Source organism: Gadus macrocephalus, chromosome 12 (assembly GCF_031168955.1).
Source record: "Gadus macrocephalus chromosome 12, ASM3116895v1".
Lineage (NCBI taxonomy): Eukaryota > Metazoa > Chordata > Actinopteri > Gadiformes > Gadidae > Gadus > Gadus macrocephalus.
In genome coordinates this window covers 24,127,119-24,149,784 of record NC_082393.1, presented here as the reverse complement: position 1 = coordinate 24,149,784, position 22,666 = coordinate 24,127,119, and the positions used below count along the sequence as shown (strand labels likewise).

General features: G+C 46.1%; 1 protein-coding gene and 1 long non-coding RNA gene across 2 annotated transcripts; one reads left to right on the top strand and one right to left on the bottom strand.

The window, feature by feature from the left end:
- Nucleotides 1-2,211: 2,211 nt before the first annotated feature.
- On the bottom strand, nt 2,212-8,428 carry tmem161a (transmembrane protein 161A). The gene is made up of 12 exons (XM_060066762.1): nt 8,283-8,428; nt 7,631-7,734; nt 7,357-7,440; nt 7,076-7,167; nt 6,788-6,944; nt 6,117-6,332; nt 5,439-5,582; nt 4,987-5,100; nt 4,474-4,648; nt 4,121-4,217; nt 3,401-3,788; nt 2,212-3,346 (listed from the first exon to the last, which is right to left on the bottom strand). Exons 1-11 carry the CDS (start codon nt 8,283-8,285, stop codon nt 3,481-3,483), a joined length of 1,494 nt encoding a protein of 497 aa, XP_059922745.1. The 5' UTR covers nt 8,286-8,428; the 3' UTR covers nt 2,212-3,346; nt 3,401-3,480.
- Nucleotides 8,429-19,249: 10,821 nt separating this feature from the next.
- Nucleotides 19,250-21,288, top strand: LOC132469641 (uncharacterized). The gene is made up of 3 exons (XR_009528456.1): nt 19,250-19,611; nt 19,825-19,941; nt 20,155-21,288. It is a non-coding gene; the product is annotated as an uncharacterized LOC132469641 (long non-coding RNA).
- The last annotated feature ends 1,378 nt before the right edge of the window (nt 21,289-22,666 follow it).

The window sequence follows — 22,666 nt, the reverse complement described above, 5'->3', positions numbered from 1 at the left end:
AATTCTGATTATTCTAATACAATTTAATTTACGTGCGTTGCCCACACGGGGGCGTCCTAGTTAATGTTATGCTTGCTGAAAGGAGAAAACGGGAACAGAAAATATGGCCTTGATCGTGTGTGCAGTTCTGCCTTGAAAGAAGGACCCAGGAAAATACATTTCAACCAGATACTATCAAGAAAAACACTTTATTTGATTTCTGCATGAACAACAATGTTTAACTTGGATTCGGATGTGTAGAGAGCTGAAACCTCGACAAGTCAGACTTGAACCTAAAAAGGATTTGCAATCCTTGAAAAGGATTTTGAAGTGTAATTATTTTGTGCCTTCTTTAAAATAAACGCTGTTTGATTCGTACGCTTTTTTTCTCTGTTGTTTGTGATTCAGTGGTCTACTTTATAATGCATATTTTAGACTGCTAAAAAAGGCCTACTGTTGAGATCCGTTTGTATTTTGAACACGTAGGCTACACAGGAACAAACATCAGCCACTCAAAAACCTTGGCCTCAAAAAGACTGGACTTATTTCATGTCATCATATTCCGCTTCCTTACAAACTACCGTTTGTCTTTGTTCACAGTAGGGTGTCTAACCGGTGGATCATTTTGCTGAAAACGTTCCTCCATTTTGTTTGGTTCCGTTAAATCTTGACAAACCAATGAGGATACACTTTGAAACCGGAACCAGGGCTCCCACTCAGACAGGGGCCCTCAGACAGGGGCCCCCAGACAGGGGCCCTCAGACAGGGGCCCCCCAGCCGTAAATGTATAGAAGGTCCCACGGGGGTCACATCTGGTCTGGTCCCCTGGGGGCTAGAGGTCCAGTCTAGGAGGCCATGTCTGGGGTCCACATCACACACACTCTCACTCTCTCTCTCTCTCTCTCTCTCTCTCTCTCTCTCTCTCTCTCTCTCTCTCTCTCTCTCTCTCTCTCTCTCTCTCTCTCTCTCTCTCTCTCTCTCTCTCTCTCTCTCTCTCTCTCTCTCTCTCTCTCTCTCTCTCTCTCTCTCTCTCTCTCTCTCTCTCTCTCTCTCTCGTCCCCATAGAGACTGCATGGTGGTATGTTTCCCTTGCCGGCTGCAGACCACAGAGCAGACTGGGCTGGCCTCGGCCTCCAGTGTGGGTACACATGATTCATGAGATTTAATGGACGGGTCAGCACTGTCACCCTCCACTTCATTAGGCCTGACTGTCTCCCACAACCAGAGAGCCTGATCGTTAAAACAATACATTCACACATTGTTTCTGCATTGCACAAAGCTCCATGTTTTATGGGCATTTGAGGCAGGTTGGTTCAGACAAAATACTGATTTACAGAAAGCGTTTAACAGTTTCATGTCGAAAAAGGTTAGTATTTTTCCATCTATAGGTAGAACATTAGTCATTGTATATTGTCATTCTAAAACAAACGTCAGAAAAACCTATTCGATCTGCAACGGAACCACATATCGATTGTCGCCGTACAAGTATTTTTAATTTCTCTGCAGATTGTTGTTAGACTTTGCCAGCAGTCTTTTGTACTGAATTGGTAGCGCATTACATTTCCTAACTTCCATTTAGCTGTAGTGATATATTCTCTATGTCTTGGGTTATGTTTGATCCTGGAAGTCAAACAATATCATTAATTGTATAATAGCTATGTCAGGCAAAGACCCCCACCCTGCCCAACTGCCACATAAAACAGGACTTGAACTGGAGACATGCTCAGGCTTGCAAACCTCGGAAAGATGATTGTCGGATATGGTTCTTAATCCAGGGTTGTTTAGCTGCTGATGAATTCAATGCATCGTTATACATCAAAGCATTTTTAAGGTCTCGTTTAAAACAGCTTTGAAGTCAGACAAATAGTTGGCTATGAAACCTGTGTCTACAGATTCAGGCGTCCACTTTTTGGGGGGGGGGGGGGGGGGGGGGAGGGGTTGGTAGATCAGAAATTACAATCCATCACCATCTTGGACCTGCTCCCCGAATGTCTCAGAGGCAATGAGTTCAGAGCAATTATCAGAAGAGGGGAACCAACGGCTGCTGGTCTGAGACCACGGCCCAGAGCGACGGCTAGACACTATTGTCATGCATGCGTCTTTTGTCCAATGAAGTGGCGGCGATAAGGGAAGAAAGCCCCTTCATCATCATCATTCATGGTTCCCACGCTACCCGCTGGCGGAGGAAGAGAGGAATCCAGGAGACCCAAGACCAGACACGAGATGGGAAAATACTAGTAAATACTTTATTTAAGTCACACAAAAATAAAAACAAATCATACAAAACGTCACAAATGTGTTTTCAGCCAAAAGCACACACACACTCGCACACACACACACACACCATGCACTTAAAAAAACGCTTGAGTTGATGTAAAAGTGTTTATTTTCCCGTCACAGTTTAACACGATTTAACTAACATTCCGTCTCAGTCAAGAGAAAAATCACACAGAAACTAATCTAACAGAACACGCAAATGTACCGCAAAATGATATCCAGTAGCATTTGAAAATAACAAAAAGGTTATTTGCTGCAGTATAAATATATAAATAAACCATTTCCTCCATTTTTAAATCCATATCAGACGTTGACCGATTCATAAGAAAAAAATTCTGTTTAGGGAGTGTGTTGCAATACACATTTAAAAGTAAAACGTGTGCCATTCAAAAACGTAAAAAGGTAGCAAAACAAGCTGAGCGAATGGGTTTAAGGAGACCAAAACACTTGAGACCTTTCATTCCAAAACGATGACACAGAAAGGACGGTGGTAACCCACATCATTTAGAATCCCTGAGATCCCAGGCACTTAAGAAGTCAAAGAGTGAACCCTTGCATTGGACAGGCCCATTTGCTTCGTAATACTTTTGTTATTAGGCAAAAAATGATATTTAGTAGCTTGGATTAATAGGACAGCCACATCCACCGTTTCCATCAGACTCCTGCTGTGGTTTGCTGTGTGTGACGGCGCAGGCTGTGACTGAAGCTGATGGCTGCTTCGTGATTAGTGTGGTACGGCAACACAACCTAAACTAAAAGCTTTCGAGCACTCATGAAATCGGTGTCATATCGGGACACGAAATCCCTCAAAAATAGACTTTTAAAATGTACAAAGGAGGCAAAGTAGGACATCTTACTTTGCCACACGCTAAATCTCTATGCAGCATCTAACGGTTAGCGGTCGGCTAACACTGGCATAGGTGTACCTCAAACATAAACATGCCGCTCCATAGTAGCGGAAACGACCTTTTCTCTACGGTTAATCCTCGCTGGTGGACCCAGGGGCTGAAGGGAAACCAAAAGCCAGTGTGTCCGGGACATACCAACGAGGCGCACACACACACACACACACACACGCGCGCACACACACGTGCTCCAGACCTCCCCCCCTATGCTCTCCCTGAACCTCAGCATCAAGTCGGAGCGCGTCTTCCAGGGGGCGTGTCCTCTAGTCGGGGCGTGTCCTCCGGGGGGGCGTGGCCCTCCGGGGGTGGGCGTGGCTCCTCAGTTCTGCATGAGGTACTGGTGGAAGTAGATGCCGAACAGGGAGCTGATGACCTGGCAGGCGGCCGTCCACCAGGTGAGGAAGGCGAAGAAGCCCCTGAAGAAGAGGGGCGTGAGCACCGTGCGCAGCGCGGCGAAGGCCTCCGTCAGCCGGGCCACCGTGGCCTGGATGTCCTCCTCCGGGTCCTCGGCCCCGTCCTCGTCGTCCTCCAGGCCCACCACCGGCAGCACGGGGGCGGGGGTGGGGATGAAGAGGGCGGGCGTGACCCCGGGGGTCTGGTCGGGGTACAGCCCCCAGGAGAACTCGCCTGGGGGAGGGGAGGGGAGGGGGGAACCGACCAGATCATGGGTTGGTTCAGGTAGAAAGGACTTCGCAGGGTTGAGTACTTGAGACCTTCACGATACACATGTAGTGTGTACGCTTTGATAAGAGATTACGAGTAAAGCTCCGACCTCTTTGATAGGGGAGGGCTTTAAAAATGCACGTGCCCGCTATAATATTATATCTTTCCTCATTTACTAATATTCACAAACGACAATTTTCCAAAATAGAATATTTCCACGGCATCGATATCAGACCCGTCATGCGCCAGTCTGATGGTTCGGTGTGAGGGGCTTGGAGGGGAGCGGTCGGTCTTACCCAGGGCCTTGAAGGCCAGCGTGGAGAAGAGTATGATCAGGATGGGGATGAGGTACTGCAGGGTGACCACCGTCAGGTAGCAGGACACGCGGGTCACCTGAGAGCAAACGCAATCGTTCGGGTCACTTTTATGATTTTTTTCTTTTTCCCGTCTGGATAGATCGGTCGCCCAGCGTACCCAGTGGACCGTAGCAAACACTGCTTATCTTTCCATCATACATCTAGGTGGACACGCCCACTCATGACGTCACTAAGGCATAGGGAAGGGGAGACTTTCAAACGTCTTATCACACTCACGCCCGGTGGCGTGATCACACCCCTTTGCGTCAACACAGTGACGGCCTGCTACTGACCTTCCTCTGGATGTCGATGGTGGCGATGCGGCCCGCCTCCTTCTTCATCTGCTCCACCCACTTCTGGGCCAGGTTGAGGTAGGCCTGCAGGTGGTAGCGAGTCAGCAGCAGGCGAATCACACACAGAGTCACGATGACCCACAGACGCACGCTGTCGAAGGCCTCACTGGACACCCTGAGAGAGAGAGAGAGAGAGAGAGAGAGAGAGGGGGGCGACCGGACACAAGATCAGCTCGAGCTGCACAGGAAAGTCTCTCCTGGTTAGGCCTATAACTTTTAGCAAAAGGCCCAAACAGGGACAGGTGTTGCTAATTAGTCTTGACCCTAAACCTGTATTAATGGCATCTATATTATTTTTCATGTGAAACAATGTACAATGTATTTGTTCCCGCTCAATAAAACTTCTTAACTAAAACGCACGGTTAGTACGATGCCAACGATGCTGTTGAATGAACATGGTTGATCCTCGCCAGCAGAGGCTTAACAGGGGGTCCTGTATGTGTGGTGACTTACAGTGTGATGGACGTCTTCCCCATCGGTGCGTTGGCCAGGAAGTCTCTGGCGATGGGTTTGATCCACAGAAGAACGATGATCACAGGCGACAGGAATCCTATATGCAGACACATCCTATAGGAAGTAATGGGGATGTTAGATAGGAGATGTAACACAATGCTGCATTCAGTGATTTCATGCAGAAATGCAGACGCAAAAAAGTTTATTATTTTCTTAAATCGGATTTAAGCACCCCAACGATGTGCTCTCATCAACCATGGGGATATCAGGGCAACTTATTATTTCACCATCATGATTTTCAGATTTAAGGTGAGGAAAACAAAAAGTTTTACTCTTTAGTTTTAATTAAGTTTCAATTCCGTGTTGCTCATTTCCAAATCAGAAGTGCTTGAATCCTGAGACCATCAGAACGCAGTGCCACTTGAGTAAACAGTAAACTGCTGGGTTCTTACTGGATGAGGGGGCGGTCTGAGTTCAGCTGGACAGCATCCAAATGAGTCTGAGCCAATCTGAGTCCCGGGAAGGCCAACAGGGCACCGATGAAGGCACAGATAGCAGCCAGACCGAGCTTCACTGTGAGTTTGGTTACAGGGATTCTGGTGGGTGAAAAAAATTAAAGAGCATTAGGCGTCAACACAATTGTTATATTTTCTTTGTATGTCTTTGTGAAATAGTATGTAGAGTGAATCAGCAGAACCGTCAATGAATTTTGCTAACTAACCCAATTGCTACACACCCTGTATCGAGAATTCGGACCATTTACTTTTCGGGCATCAAGCAGTTTTCAGAAGAAGGTGAAACATTATATCGCTGTCGGTACAGTAAAGATGTTCATATAACCAAGTGCAAAGCACTAACAATCACTAGGTTAACCCATCCCCCGTATTCAACAAAGACAGCTAGGATAAGATGCTACCCAACTAAGTACTATAACTAAGTACTAAATACAATAAGTGTGTACATTAAGTGCCAGGACGTACAACATACAGTAAGGCCCAATCCCATTTCTACCCCTTCCCCTTGTTTTGAAGGGGTAAGGGGAAGGGTTAAGGGGAAGGCGTGCCTCTGAACAGGCGAGTCTTGAGTCTTTTTGCGGCAGCTGGTGGACCAAACGTCGAGGATGTACTCACGACCAGTCGGCGTAGCCCTGCTGCTTGGCGAACACCTCCAGGTTGTCGAAGGCGCTGGCGAAGCCCGAGTCCAGGCCGAACTCCAGGTAGTCCTCGCGCACCACCAGCACCAGCATGGCCACCAGTAGGGACAGGAAGCCGAAGGCCAGGCACACCGAGCGCTCGCCGCCCTCGTCCGAGCGGAAGTAGTGTTTCATGAGGGTGTGCAGAGACCGCCTGGCGCCTGCCGGTTAAGGTCACACTCACCCCGGAGGTACTGCATCAACGCACATACATGCTTTTAGTCCATGTTTTATATGATGATTTTATGCGGTTTTTTTGTACCAACAAAAGTGAGTTTGGTACTTAGTGAGGTCTATGGTCTGTTTGACTTCAATTGGACTTTATACAAACGTATGTGAGCATTTAGGACACTCTATGGACCGATAGCACTGATGATAACCTCCAGGATATCTCCACCTATTCAACTTTTATGTTAACAAATATTAATGTTATCTGTGTGACTCCCTTCATCATTCTTTTTCATACCAAGTGCTAATGCGGTACTCCTATTCAGCAACATTATAATGTTATGCAATATATTATTATGAAATTTTTTATCAACGTTACAATGTTAATTTGTATAGATTGGGGCGAAGCAGCAACAGAAGGACTGTAGGTTTAAAGGATACAGGGAAAACAGCACGGTGAGGACACACCAGATGGCTCCGATGTTAACCTCTTTGCTGGTGTCCACCACGGTGCCATAGATCTCGGTGAACAGGAACACCCCAGCCGCATACAGGGCAAAGTCTATCAACCACTGGTACTCCAGGAAAAAGCGCAACACTAGAAACAAAAAGGCAGACAAGGAAGTCAGTTGTGCAGGGGAATGAGAGCAGGGAGTCACAGCAAAGCGCAGGGCTCCCATCGAGTCTGAAGGTCACATGGTGCAGGGCAGGAGTGTTTGTTTTGCTAACCCAGCGCGTCAAGGGCATTGACGGGAGTTTTGTCCAGGTGAAGGTCGATGTCTTTTGGCACCGTGAGTGGTTTATTTTCCCCATTCTGTCTCCTAAAGCAGACAAAAGTTTGTTTGTTTAAAGTTTGCTGGGTAAAAGTCGGCTCTTGGGAAGACTTTCACTGAGGAAACCAAAACAGCAGCAGATATTTCAATGACCACATGTGAGTAGTGACACACTTGAAGAAGGCTGTGCTACTGCAACACATGGATGTGGTTTCTCCCCTCCCCCCGGGTCCTCACCTGTCTCTCTTGCTGGGCTTGGGAATGAGCTTCCCAGCCAGCGCACACAACTCCCCTTCCGAAGGGTGTTTGAACCGGAACAAACTGGAAGACACAGAAAAGTCACTTTTGCTTTTAACACTGCAGTAGAAATGTGTGTATGATTCCCTTGTTGGTTTCTGTATATATCTATAGATATATGTATATCGATATAAAATGTTTATCAATAGATAGATAGAGGTATCGAGACAGAGACACAGACAGAGAGAGAGAAAGAGAGACAGAGAGACATTACCTGCCGTTACACAGAAGCCAGCGGGCAAAGGAGCAATGGGGTGCCATTCTCTGCATAATACTGGCAGCCAGCAAGCTGACCACCAGCTGAATCCCCATGAGCGCCTATCAAATGAGTATACACCAAAATTATTTTTGATTTCATCAACAAACATGGTTGGAAAATGTTATGTACTGTATGCAATGGATAGTTGCATAGTTATTAGTACATACTAACGAGGTGCATTAGCAAATGTTTCATTAAGAGCGATCACACCCACAAGACACACACATGTCACGCTCTGGCACAGCTGTGGAAACCAGTCAGCTGTGTTGATAGCGACAACACTTTGCTCCTTTGACGAGAGGGATCACCTCTGATTGAGGCGAGAATAAACAGAACGCATGCTAATGATGAAATAAAGAAAGAACCCGGTCTGCAGACATGTTAGAAAGCGTTGGTCCGCATTTGAATGGAAGTTAAGACAGTTGCTTTATGTGCTAAATTTAGATGACCAATAGGAGCTGCGAACGTTTCTGCAGGAGCAAGTTAGCTGGCTAGCTTTAGCGACTTCGTTGTAGCATTTTGTGAAAAGGTAGCTTTCTGCTTTTAAATAGGCTTGCTACACCTTTATGGTTGGCATGGTAGCTGTACTCTACCAAGAGTGACTTACCATCTTGAGCGAAGGATTTCAATTCAGAGGACCGTGATTGCCTGCAGTTCCTTCTCATTCATACGCCTTGCCCTGACAGCTGGAGCAGCTAACATGTGAGTGTGTGTCGCATGTACCGGAAGTGATCACGGAGCCGCAGGAACCAGCAGCCGTGCTGGTTCCTGTAACAGATAAGCTTAATAATAATACTAGTATTCATAACAACGCTACTACCGTTATTTCAATACCGTTACTACTAATAATAATATAAGTAATACTAATTTTAGTAAGGGGCTGAAGGGCTAAAGCCTCTTCTCCCTTTTTGTGTATCTTGATCTATCAAATCTTGAAAGATTGTATCCATTTTAGTTTTTTGCTCCTCTTCCTTTTCTTTTTCAGCTGAATGCCCAATGCCAAATGATATCCCTCTAACAATAATCTCGATGTAACATGCTCCAACAGAATACTTGATACATCAAATTGAATAAAAAGAAAATGTATGCAAATTCAAAAGATTTAAGTCTGAGGTTTGCATGTTTAGCTCAGAGGTTTGGCACAATCAAATTCAAACACACACACACACACACACACACACACACACACACACACACACACACACACACACACACACACACACACACACACACACACACACACAGACATACAGACAGACAGACAGACAGACAGACAGACAGACAGACAGACACACACAGCTGAGCAGAAACATTACACATTGTAATGTGTAAATTATTGCATTGAGTTGAGCAATGAGTTTCTGCTAAGTCTAAGCCTTGAGTGGCTGGGGGAATATCTTCTACATAAATTCAAAAACTCAGTCAGGGCCATGATACAGAATGCCTGATCTCTCTGGATGTGCATGACTGTCACTGTCCGCATGAACGCCTGCACAAATATGCATACAAATGCAAACATACGACGCACACACATGCAAACACATGACGCATGCACCCATGATGCAAGTGACCAAGTGGGTGCTACATATTGGTGGTGGTTAGTGAGGTCCCCCCTTCACTTTAGGCGTCTTTGAGTGTTATTAATTATTATTATTCTTCATGTTTAACCTCTGTTTTCCTTTTATTCCTAGTCTGTTTTACATAGTTTTGAATGATGACTATATGCTCTGTAAGGTGACCTTGGGTGTCTTGAAAGGCGCCTCTAAATTAAATGTATTATTATTATTATTATTATGATACACACACCCACACACGAAACAAACACACACACACACCCGTACACACACACACCCATGACACACACATACACACACACGCACACACACACACACACACACCAGTACACTCCGCCGTCTGAACATGCATTATAATGTCAGATCACCGTCTAAGGCAGAGGCCTTTATGCCTCCAGCCGGGCCCGTGATCCACAAACACCATCCACAACGCCTCCATTCCAATCTCCATTCAGATCTGTGTTTAGCATGTGTGTTCATGTCATTTGGGTGGTCTAAGAAGTTGATTAAATGGCCGGTTTCCAGTAATCGGTGTAAAAGCCGGCCTCCCGGTGAAGATGTGTTTGAAGCCTTGCCCAGAGACTTTGTGCGTGTGAGCATGTCGTTTCAATGGTAATACCGACTGGGTGCAAACAGCTGCTTTTTGGGATGAGGCACCAGGGCTCTCTGATGGGAGACGAGGCAGCAAAGAGCAGACATCTGTACACGTCCCCCACCAGGTGGATTCTGTGGAGCTCCTCTGAAACTGATATATTATTTGGTTTTCTTTATCCTGATTGAGAATGCACTGCACGGACTTCATCCATATGTTTGTCGTGGGACAATTTAGTTATTACATTTCTATGATTAATTGCAAAATATGCCCTTTTGAAAATGTTGAATATGACGAATGGGATGAAAGAGCTCATAACATTATCCGTCTTCCCAATGGGTCACATTAATTTTTCTACAGACAAACAGATTTTGTGCTTTCGATTAGTCTTTGTTACATCAAGGCAGATGTTTAACATTTGGTCAGTTTAAGTTATGGTTCAGCTGAGGGCTGATTGATGACACAAGCTCCACACTAGTTAAGATATCCCAAAAGTCATTCGATTTATTATTCCTTTTCTATGTCATATTTGTTCTACATCATTACATCATTTTCTACTTTACAATAACAACTTATTTTGTTATACCACCAATATAGTACTCGTATCAGTTCTAATATTAATATGATCATCTCTGAGCACTTCAAAGGTATTTATATGTTAAGACATATAATATGTGTGCATTTGAAAGTGAATACATTTTGGGGTTGAATTGAATACAAATTGCTTGTCTTTATGATGAGCCAATGCTGAGGAACACAAGAGTGCAAATTGTAACAGTTATGCAGTTCTCTCCTATTTACTACTATCATTTTCCTATGTGCTTATAAGTAATATACTATTTAGTTATTGGACCTGTATACAGTTTAGTCCCACTGAGGCTAAGCACCTTATTATCCAAGAGAAACCTGATTTACAGCATCCCACACTTGCAGAACACAATGTTATATCAGTTCTCGGCCACTATGTCTACCTGTCTAATCTTGGATAAGGCGTAGATAATGCATTTGTGTGTCCATTATTATCAAATTCACTAAGAAAAGTCACATAGAACAACAGATATTTATTTCTGATAATACTTTTATGACTAAAACATGTTTCCTCGTGCCAGTCTCCGTGTTGCGGTCGACAGTCATGGACGTCCGCCTCGAATGTGTCCCCTCTGCATTCACATCCCCAAAACCCCAACTCCAGTGTAATAAACGGGGGGGGGGGGGGGGGGTACACTCTCATCAACATCATCTCTGACACACACGCTAATCCTTCTGCTCATATTAGCCATCTGGGGTGGAAGTGTCTGGCCAGAGATGACTGGGGGAACATGGACACAAATAAAATGCTAATTCCCAGTACACCACAAGTGGGGGGCCTCTTGGTTCCCACCGTACAGCCCAGTGCGGCCCCCCTGCCCCCCCAGGGAGACACAGCGGTGCTGTCGCCTCACCCTGGGCGTGCAGCGGAGGCGCGGCCCTCCCAGCGGTGTGCCTTTGTTTGCCGTGCGCGCGTTATTCATCTAGATTCGCCCATCTCATTTAAATATATGCAAATGTCGCAAAATAAAATACCGCCTTAATTTTCGTTTTTTTTTCCCCCCTCTCTCCGTCTCCTTTTTACGCCTGTAAACGCAGCGTTTGCCCTCCTGGCGGCTGGCTGGTGGGGGTGAGAGCTGGGAAGGGATGGAGGGAGAACAACACAGAGCAAGAGGGAGAGCGGCTGTAGCTTGTGAATGCTAACAGTGAGCGTGAGACAGGGGTTCATCACAGAGAGATACCTGACGCTCCCGCCTCAGAATTGAATGAGGAAAGAGAAGAGGGGGGGGGGGGGGTTAATATGAATTGATTAACCAGTTGGCACCTGTCCAGAACCACTGTGACATATGGCGACCAAATGCATATGTTAGTGTACTCCTTACTGTAATCTGTAGTGTAAAAAAGGAAGGGACATACATGATCATGCTTGCCATTCTTTATTATACTTAAATGGCTTTATTGATTATTTTAGTTGACTAATAGTGTATTTAACAGTTTAGCAAGATATACTTTATTGATTTCAGTACATTTGCGATCATGAATGCAGCGGACATCCAACTAATACTCTGCTGACTTGCAAATGGCATGTACTTCATCTACAACATTCTCATCTAGATGAGTCACTCAAAACGTGAGATCATGAGAACGTGGGATTTGATCCACATATCTCAGTTGGTGATGAATCAGAACTTCAATTAAAGTGGGTTATTTTACTACAGAGATACACAATTCATAGCCATGCCCTCAGAATGTAAGCATGTTATGTGTATAACACAGTCATTACACTTTTTCTCAGTAATCCAGTAAATTCACCCTTTCTCAATAATCCATTGACGAGTTTGGCATCAAAGCTATGCTTGGTTTTATTTTGAGGTTGTAAAACCTATGCAGTCGAGAAATATAGCTGAATCATGCATTTCTTAATGGAAGCCACACATTTTCCGACACAATTTCAAACAAACACACACACACACACACACACACACACACACACACACACACACACACACACACACACACACACACACACACACACACATCGACACACAAACACACACACACACACGCACACAAACACACACACACACACACACACACACACACACACACACACACACACACACACACACACACACACACACACACACACACACACATACAGGTTTATGTGGACACAAAGACACACACACACACCCACACATGCACATTCACACACAGACACACACACAAATACAAACACACAAACACACACAAACACACACCTAGCCACCAACCGTCAAGGCAACTGTTGCCTTTGTGTCTAAACATGGAGAGAATCTCGATTCTTGATTCTGATTCTTCCCACCGTCTTACCACCAAAGCAGATGCTACAGATGAGCCATTCATTCATCAGACCAACTTTAGGTACAGATGCGTATGTGTAGAGGTTCTGCATGCTGGCGGCTTGTGTTAAGCTGCCCGCAGGCCTTGGTCGCACGCTGCAGCGTGGTGGCAGCATGAACCACTGAGCATGAATACAGTCGTTAAGCAAATGTAGTCTCTGGCCAACATGTACAGAAGTGCACGTGTCACACACACAAACATAAACACACACACACACACACACATACACACGCCCTCTCATGCATGCAGATACACGCAAATATAACCCCTCACACACACACACAAACACACACAATCATGTGTCTGCAGACACACACGTGCCCACACACACACACACACACACACACACACACACACACACACACACACACACACACACACACACACACACACACACACACACACACACACACACACACACACACACACACACACACACACACACACACCACACAAACACAGCCCTACATTTGCATGCAGGTTCTCAGATAGGAATATAAACTAAATTGTTTCTTTCCTTATTGATATTGATTTTTTTTGTACGACTAAACTGTGGGAGTTTATAATCAGGGCACATTTAGCAAGGTTCTCACCCAACTGTGTCGGTGTGCGCCAAAGCCTGTTTAACTGTCTATTGCTCGTACAAGTGTTGCGCTTGAACTTGACCGCTGCTGCCTAGGAAGCGCGGGAGGCGGGAATGTGGCCCTTGCTCCTCTCCTTTATGGAGTGGAGGCTGTCGAGACTGATGTCAGCCTTCATTAGCATAAAATTCCGCCTGTTCCTAATTAAACCAGGAAAGAAGCGACAAGCCAGTCTGTTCTCACATGGCAAGGAATGAATCAACATCTCTCCCTGTATCCGAGCAGGGAATGGCCCTATCCATGCATCAGCGTGTAAGTAATTATCTTTATACTATTTACAAAGGTATTTGATTTGACTGGAGTTGTACGTTTAGTCATTTGCGTGTCATTCGCAGATATCTTATTATCATTGTATTACATTTTTTGATACATGCGCAATATTTGAGGTAGCCCTCGGTTGCAACACTACACACATGCGCTGTTTATTGGCGTTATTCACTATATCTCTTCAAGTTCATCACAGTGTATGATTGTGTGCTCGTTGCGTGTTGGAGGAGCACCCACTCGCGGACTCACGATCTATCCCTCTCGAGTCCATGTGGGGGGCGGAGGGCGGCCTGGGCTGCACGGACCGTCTGAGGTCTCTGGGTGGGCCTACACGTGTTGAGGTCTGGCGCGTCCTTCTGGTTTCCTCCAATAAGCCCGTTTCAGATATCTTGTTGGTACAAGTTGATGCTTGGTGTGAAATGAATTCGATTTTGGTCAATTGGGCGCATATGTGTTACTGTAGACCAAGGAGTGTTGCGTAGGGGTCCTCAGCAGTGCATCTGCACACTCAAAGCGCTGATCACTGATCAGTTCTTATTTTCTCCTTCCATTTCTACCATTTTCTGTACTATCTCTGTTATAGTAAACCAACAATTTAATTCGGTTAGAGGCTATCTGGCTATAGCATCACATAGGCCTACATCATCAAGCATTGTATATTATACAAAGATAGAAACCATATTTACTGTGAACCAATTAGGCTTAGTTGAGGTGCTGTAGGCCTCGTCGGAATGTATTGATGCTTAATGGCCTTCAGATTCTGAAACCAATGTAATGGTCTCATGTATTATTGTAATTTTACATTTCTCTGCTCATCATATCTTGATGACATTCAATCAACTGGTCAGGGTGCACTACGGGTGGAGGGGCTGTATGTGACCTCTGGTCCCCCAATATCTCCGGTCAGGTCAAGCTCCTTTGAAGAATGCTTATTGCAATCCCCTCAAGTGACCACTTGAAATGTTCCGTCATAACCGGTGTACTTTCACTGCTAAGATCTAAACATGAGATTGATAGAAAAGTATAGGTTTGGTGTTGGGTGGGATAGTGGATTAAGGTGCTTTTGTTACTGTATTCTACTTTTTGATTATGTGAACTGTTCTACTCCATAGAGTAATTTAATATGTTGATAGATTGATTTAATAGGATTATATGATTAATGAAAGTCCATCAAATTGAGTTTGCTTGATAATGGTAAATTGGGGAATAAATTATGATAAACGGAAAATCCTGAATAATATATAATAGGCCAATATTATCGTTAAATTAAAAACAACCATAATAATAATAATAATAATAGAATCTCCTAAATTCGTAAATTTGTGATTTTATGTCACACATGTCTGGAAATCCGTCTACATCAATGCATAAATTAAAACCTATAACGAACCTATAGTTTACACTGTGAGCTTTATTTTGTATCTCATATTTAGGCCTAAGTGGTTAAGGATACCATTTTTGATGAGACCGATTTTGGTCTAATATAGTAGAATGTGCTATGACCATGGTAATTTGTGTTTATTTCCAAATAGTATAGTATACATCTAATTATTTGGGATTGTTGGGTTATCTATTCTATAAAAGCTTAATTTTGCATTTAACACAAATGACTAAAACAACAAGCAAAAACAGCAGAATAATCCTTTTTAGATCAAAAAGAAGGATACAGATAATTTGAAATAGTATAAGTATCTATTTATTAAGCACGTCTGGTACAAAATACTCGAATAAAAACCAATGGGAAACGTTTATTCCAACCCTTAAAGAATATAGTACAGATTTAGGATGTAGCCCTTGCCTGTCGTTAGATATGCTATAAACACCCATCTTGTAGTTTTGATCCTATTTATACTCTGGCTCGAATACGACAAAATACAACCTGCAGTAGGCCTAGACGTTTAACAATGGCGTTAAGTCAACATGTCGTTTAGGCCTCATTTAAAACAAGAGCTTTTATGAGTCTTTTTGCATGCATGAAACCAAAAAAGGGAGGAGGATAGTAAAAAGATGGTCTATCTGTTTATAACACTTAACAGGACACCATTTTACCATTGGTGTCTTCTTGTCAAATATTTCCTTTACCCCAATGCGCTAATTGCAGTAATTACGCCTCCACCCAGGCCTATCCTTTGCCTTTAAAAGCAAGCCAAACCATACACCTAATGTTTATTAACATATTCGTTAAAGTAACATTGCCTTGCAAATAATTAGCTGGTAAAAAAAAAAAGATTTTGCTGATTATTTGTAATTTGCTGTAGGCCTATAAGCCATCTCAAGCAGTGGGCCATCGGCATAGACGCGTTTGCGCCACAAGCTGCAGTGTTCCGAGTCCTCCTGTGGGTGGCACTGTTTAGCTCAATTTAAAGTCATTGCCGTATCAGAGGGTAGGCCATAGGACGTAGGTCTATACGTCTCTTTACTTTTAAAACCCAATTATTTCGTATTTAATCTGTTTGCATTGACTACGTTTGAGAATATATTAATCTGGATCTAGGAAAGGGGAAGACTCTTATATGAAAACATTAGGCTCTCTACGTTTCAGAAAACACATCAAATGCATAGGCCTGCCTGAACTCGAGGCCCGTTAATTGCTGATAAAGCCTAAGAATTCCGAACAAACAAAACGTTACCACTCTTTAAATGTAAAGTGTGAATTACCCTTAATATTGCGGAACAGACTTATTCAATAAGAAGGCCACATTTTTTGTTAAACTAATGATAATAATAACAATATCAATAACAAAATTATTATTATTATTAATAATAATATGAATTAATACAATTAACGTATGCACATAATATAAATATACAATATAACCAGTTACATGCTTCTATTTTAGTAAAACTGTTTTATTTTATAACTCTGTTCTATACTGATGATAATATAAGCATTCTACATTTTTAATCCTTGAAAAATATGAAGGGCCATCATTAATAAAGCGTGCAATTTGGGACCTATAGCCTGCACATCTTATTTAAATTGTTCACTCAGTCACACACACAGACACACACACACACACACGCGCGCACACGCACACACACACACACACACACACACACACACACACACACACACACACACACACACACACACACACACACACACACACACACACACGGCTTACTTAATATGTTATCAAATATAAAGGCTACATGGCGAACAATTTTACTGAATAGGCTCGAATATATTCCGAGAGGCCAATTGGATAATACAACCTATCGCGGTGTTTTACCTCAGCATTGCACGCCTTCCCCGGCACATTCGCCCATGCGGGTCGTGTTTGTATAGTTTACGGATTTTTTGTCGTCACACAATAATCATCGCGTGCATATCCATCGCGACGTCTCCATCGCGCGCAAGAGGATGGAGACGTCGCCTGGCGCAGCCCACGTAGGCAACGTGACCCAGAAGTCAGAGCACAGTGAGCAGCATCACATCCTCGCCCGTCCACCGGGTCTGCGGTAACGGCTTCACCGGAGAGCTTCCAGCTGACGGTCTTTGGTGGCTTCTCTTCTATTCCTCCTTTCTGGGCTTCCATTCAGATGGTTTTGGGGGTTATTTACCGACTGGGCGAACCCCGTCTCCGCTGCTCCGCGTGTTCACTCGGTTATCGGTTGACCGGGCGGAGGGCGTTAGAAGTTATCATACAAGTGCACGAGTCGCCGATTTGAGTATCTTTGCTTTAGGCTACCGTTTTTACATCGAAATATTCGACCAGTTCGTAGCGAGACACCGTTGTGATCGTGACTGTCTGCGGAGAGCGGGGAGGAGATCGGGCATGGTGCTTTGGGCTGGTGGAATGCAGGTATATCTTCAACCGCATATTTCTGTCTGTCCCTTGCTGGGTGACATGCTCTAATGACGTGTAGGCTCTATCCTACTGAGGCGCTGGTCCATGAGTCATGTCACCTGTCCAAGTCAGGTGCAGGGCCTATATATATAGACACGATTTACCGTGCTCGTGAATTCAATTCATGGGTGTGTATCTATCTGTCTGTCAGCGTTCTGGATTGCCCACCTCAACCCCTGTGGTCGCACATGTGACTCTCTCACGCGCTTCCTCTGTCAAATGAAAATAAAAGAGGAAATGGGGGTGGGGGCCGGGTTCTCCTGTAGGTAACTGGAGGCGTCCTCTTGCCCAAAGAACGAACCGCAAGTCTGTGCAGAGGGGCAGGAGTGTTAGGTTTTCAAATGTCTCCACCGGTAGGTGCGTGCGTGCGTGTGCGTGTGCGTGTGTGTGTGTGTGTGTGTGTGTGTGTGTGTGTGTGTGTGTGTGTGTGTGTGTGTGTGTGTGTGTGTGTGTGTGTGTGTGTGTGTGTGTGTGTGTGTGTGTGTGTGTGTGTGTGAGGGAGGGAGGGAGGTGAGGGGGGGGGGGGGGGCGTTGCGGGGCGGGCACGGGAGGGACTATACCAGGAACTCTGCGCTCGAGCTTTCGTCCAAAGTGACGAGGACACGCGGAGCGCGAGAGGAGCCTGACACAGATTCGAGCCTCGGCTAAAGTAGTGACAGTGAGTGTGTGTGTGCGTGTGTGTGAACGCGACTGGTGTAGGTACGAGGAATTCGTTTTCCCCACCGAGTTTATTCCGTGTTCCACCTCGGGATTCCACGCTCCATCTCGCGGGATTGGGTTATTGTTAAATAGAAAATATCGAGTGGACTAGAAGCTGGATTTTCGAGATGTAGGCCTGTTACCTGTAAGTAATTATATTTCATTTTGTTATTACCGTCGACAAATAATGTTTGTGTGTGTGTGTGTGTGTGTGTGTGTGTGTGTGTGTGTGTGTGTGTGTGTGTGTGTGTGTGTGTGTGTGTGTGTGTGTGTGTGTGTGTGTGTGTGTGTGTGTTCGTACATGCCGTGCGTGCGTATGAATGAAAGGTATGGCAGGAGTGTTGTGTTGGCTTGGCCGGCTGTCTGCGGTTCTGCGGCGGTGAGAGCGAGTGCTGGGAGTGCAGAGCGGGCGTTGCTGCAGAAATCCCTTAGAAATGTTCCTTTTGGATCCGAGTCCGTGCTTACATACCGCTCTCCAGCTTCTCGAGCCCACTGTATCTCGTACTCCGTTTCATTTTCTCTCCTACGGTTCTAACCTAAAAGTTATGAAACCTGAAGTCGGAATACGTCTCTGGAAACGGCAGATCTGAACTTTGAGGGTCTGCCAGCGTGGATAATGCCCTTCACCTATGCGTGCAATTGAAGAAGAGTATGGGCAATATAGGATTGGAGCCCTAACGTTTATTTTCTCTACGGGAGATAACACCATTACGGAGAGAGAAAGTGTAGGTTTATGTTCCAAGAATAATGCGCCCGAAAGGGAGGCGTGTGGTTTTTATGTTATTAATCTTCAGTACCTGTGTCTCTTGTCACAACCAATGACATTTGCGACGTGTTCAACTCTCGACTGGTCGGCATCGCAGGGCAATATATTGACTAATCCCGTTTTGATCCAATAAGTGCGTGCAAATGCGCGCGCGTGTGTGAGAGAGAGAGAGAGAGAGAGAGAGAGAGAGAGAGAGAGAGAGAGAGAGAGAGAGAGAGAGAGAGAGAGAGAGAGAGAGAGAGAGAGAGAGAGAGAGACGGGAGAAAAGATTCGAAGGGGGGGCGGCAGCAGAGGGGGCGAGAGGTAGGAGGGAGAGAGGAAGGAGGAAGGATTGATCCGCGTCTGTTAAAGTCTTGTTCTGTTTTTTTCTTTAGAGCTTTTAGGTTTGAGCCGAAGCGCGTCTCGAGCGCAGCTCCCAAACTCCTGAAGCAGCTTTGTCCAGACGGAAGCTAACCTTGCAATTTAATTTTTTTTGCAAAGTGAAGATCTACTTTACAGCAGCAATCTGATCCAAACGGCTCCATTGTGGGCTATTCTGCGTGCTTTCATTGGGACTGAGTGTTGCTCGAGCAGCCCGCTGTTGAACACAAGGAGCGACTGACTGCAGGTCCCGGGCCGATCTGTCACTGTGATTAGGTAAACACGCCGGATGGGAAGGCTCCAACTTTTGATTGTGTGGAAGTATAGCCTCCTTTAGTCCCGTGCACCGCGTCGCCCCTCCCGTCCCACCCACCCTCCCAGAACTGAGGAGCTGGGGAGTTTTCTCGGGTGATTCTTCAACTTTAAAAAAGCTAGAAAACAAATAAAAATCTCGGATTGCAATTTTCTCTCCTCCCCCCCACCACCTAGGAAGGTTTTGGGAGGTGATGTCATCGCGCGGTGGTTCGCCTGGTATTGTGACCCGGGGGCGCGCGGAGCCCCGCTGCAGCCGGCCGACCCGCGGTTAGGAGGAGTGCGGGAAATCAGGTGCAAAGAGAGACTGTCATCTTGTTTTTTCCCTCGTGCGCTCTGTCGCGGGTGGCTGCCTCCTGCTACACAGCCCACAGCTGTTCCTCTCCTGCTACCCCTCCCTCGTTACTCCCTCCCTCCCTCCCTCTCCCCATCTCCCCCTAAACCACACCGACTCCTCAGCGGTTCTCATTTAAGTCTCTCTTCTTCTTTTTCTTCTACCCATCTAAGCTGGACCTGGCGCTCACACCGCCATCATCACTATCACCACCCTCTCTGTCGGACATTTATCGGTCTCTTCCTACCCACCAACACCTCCTCCACCGATCACCGACCACCGCCAGCTGAAGGGGTCGTAGCCATGACCGAGGCTAATACCCTGCAGCACGCGGCGCGCGCCGACCCCCCGTCTCCAGGTCACCGATCCTTCCGGCTGCCAGTGCAACAGCAGATCGCGACCCCGCCTCGCGGTGGGCACTAGAACCCCGCTGTGCGACCCTCTCCACACCAGATCGGACTATTAACACACGCCAACGCACCCTCTTGTTGCGCTGCAAGTAACATCTCACTCACGGAGACGATCCGGCTACGTTTTGTTTTATTGCAACGGAACACATCCTGACTTGGAATATTCTAAACTTTACACCAGGGGACCGAACTGAGAGAACGCAAGAGAGGTGGGGGCCAACAAGTAAAGTTGTCAGTCTGTCAGTGTCGCTCGTGGTCGCGCTTTCACCTGTTCATCGTTTCGCCGGCGGCGCGCATGCAGCAGCCGAACCGATGCCCTAACCTTTTCCCCCTGGGCCCCGCCCCTTATTTTTTCTCGCGGGCCGGACAGCTGTGAGAGGTTGCCCTGCGGTCACAGTGACATTCACCCCGCCTGACACCTCGCCCCTCGCCGTCCGCCGTTCGACCGCTCCGCCTGGGGACGCCGAGGCACCGCCGATGCCAACAGCGGTAGCCGTTGACTCATTGACTCTGCACACCGTCCAGCGGATTCACTACACGCACGGGAACCCTCCGGTGCGCCGGGCTGGCTCGGACGGAGCGCCGCGGAGACTGACTCCGGGCCGAGGTCCTTAGTGGATGGGGGAAGCGATGTGGTCCCTGCTCCCCATGCTGGCTGTCTTGTAAGTCACTCTCACACAATCCATTTCACTTTTTTATAGGAAATTGTATCTTAACTTCTCTCTTTACCTTTCGTTCTTTGGGATGATGGTTGGGTGTCAGGTGTGTGTGTGTGTGTGTGTGTGTGTGTGTGTGTGTGTGTGTGTGTGTGTGTGTGTGTGTGTGTGTGTGTGTGTGTGTGTGTGTGTGTGTGTGTGTGTGTGTGTGTGTGTGTGTGTGGGGAGGGGGGGGGGGGAGGGCTATACTAAGGAGGGGGGCTGGGGGAGGCTGTGGTGCCTAACTGCATGACATCACTACTACTCCTCATCAGTCCCCATAGGAAACATACCACGGACGACCCTGTTTTGATCGGCTGTCGGTCTAGGGTCAGTGGTTCAGCGTCAGGCCGTGTAGCTCATGGACGCTGCCATAAACATCTCCATCACCCCCACCTTATGCACTCTCTGCTCCGCTTGCCTGGTCAGACGGTCTTAAAGGAGAGCATTTTCCCGTAGAGAAATTTTTCCCCTGGAGAAATATTTCGGAAGGTGAGTCAAATAACGCTGGCTTTATCAGGGAAGGGAAAATGGTGGTGCCAAGAGCAGACCCGAGCAGGGATACAGCCTGTTTGAGGTGTGTCCTGTTAAGAGATTTATTTTTCTTACTTTGTGTCGGCTGTACCTCTCCCAGATGGCAGTCCTCTCTACATACATTCCTGACCCAACGTGCAAGTGTGTCCGGTCTTCTGGGCCTCTACCCCATCACTGTCTCTCACATGTGCATAGCTACCACCTACGTTAATACCTGTTGAGATCCACTATACTATCTATGTATATATACACTATATATCTAACCATGTCATCCACCTACCTGCCTATCGATATGAACTACCAACCTACCTCAATGAACTCAGCTACGACCCCGCCTACCTACCTAGATCAACATTAACCACTAACTAACCACAGACATATATCTGGCCAACAGCCTTTTTTCTTCTACACACAAGCTGAGATCAAAAGACAATTTTATTTCAAAAGATTGAATAATTGATGAGTGATGGAGGAGTGATGGAGGAGTGATGGAGGAGTGATGGAGGAGTGATGGAGGAGTGATGGAGGAGTGATGGAGGAGTACAGGAGTAACGGAGTAGTGATTGATGAGAGACGGAGGAGTCATGCAGGAGTGAGTGAGGAGTGATGAAGGACTGATAGAGGAGGGATGGAGGAGTGATGGAGGAGTGATGGAGGAGTGATGGAGGAGTGATGGAGGAGTGATGGAGGAGTGATGGAGGAGTGATTAATGAGTGATTAATGAGTGATAGAGTCCTGACGGCGGGCCTGGCAGTATCTGTGGAGGGACTGACTGTTGAGTCTACTGAGGTCTCAAAGAGCCAATCAGCCCTCCACATTCATTTCCTCCGAGCCTCTCGTCACGACCACAGCCATTTCGCTCCACGGAGACTTTTGGTTTCTGCTCGCAAACATGCTGTTTTACAAACTCAAGCGTGCACTTTTAAGCCAACGACACACACTGCCAACCGCCTGGTTTCTCCACATGGGAACCTGTTACGACTCCGTCTGCCTCTCTCTCTCCCTCCCTCCCTCTCTCCCTCACCCCACCACATTAGAAGGAAGTG

Bases quoted from the DNA above. Each gene is read 5' to 3' on its own strand.
- tmem161a (XM_060066762.1), bottom strand. The intron at 4,649-4,986 runs GTAAGTCACCAC...TCTCTCTCTCAG, and splicing joins GGGAAGACGTCCATCACACT to GGTGTCCAGTGAGGCCTTCG. The intron at 4,218-4,473 runs GTCAGTAGCAGG...GTTTGCTCTCAG, and splicing joins CCATCGACATCCAGAGGAAG to GTGACCCGCGTGTCCTGCTA.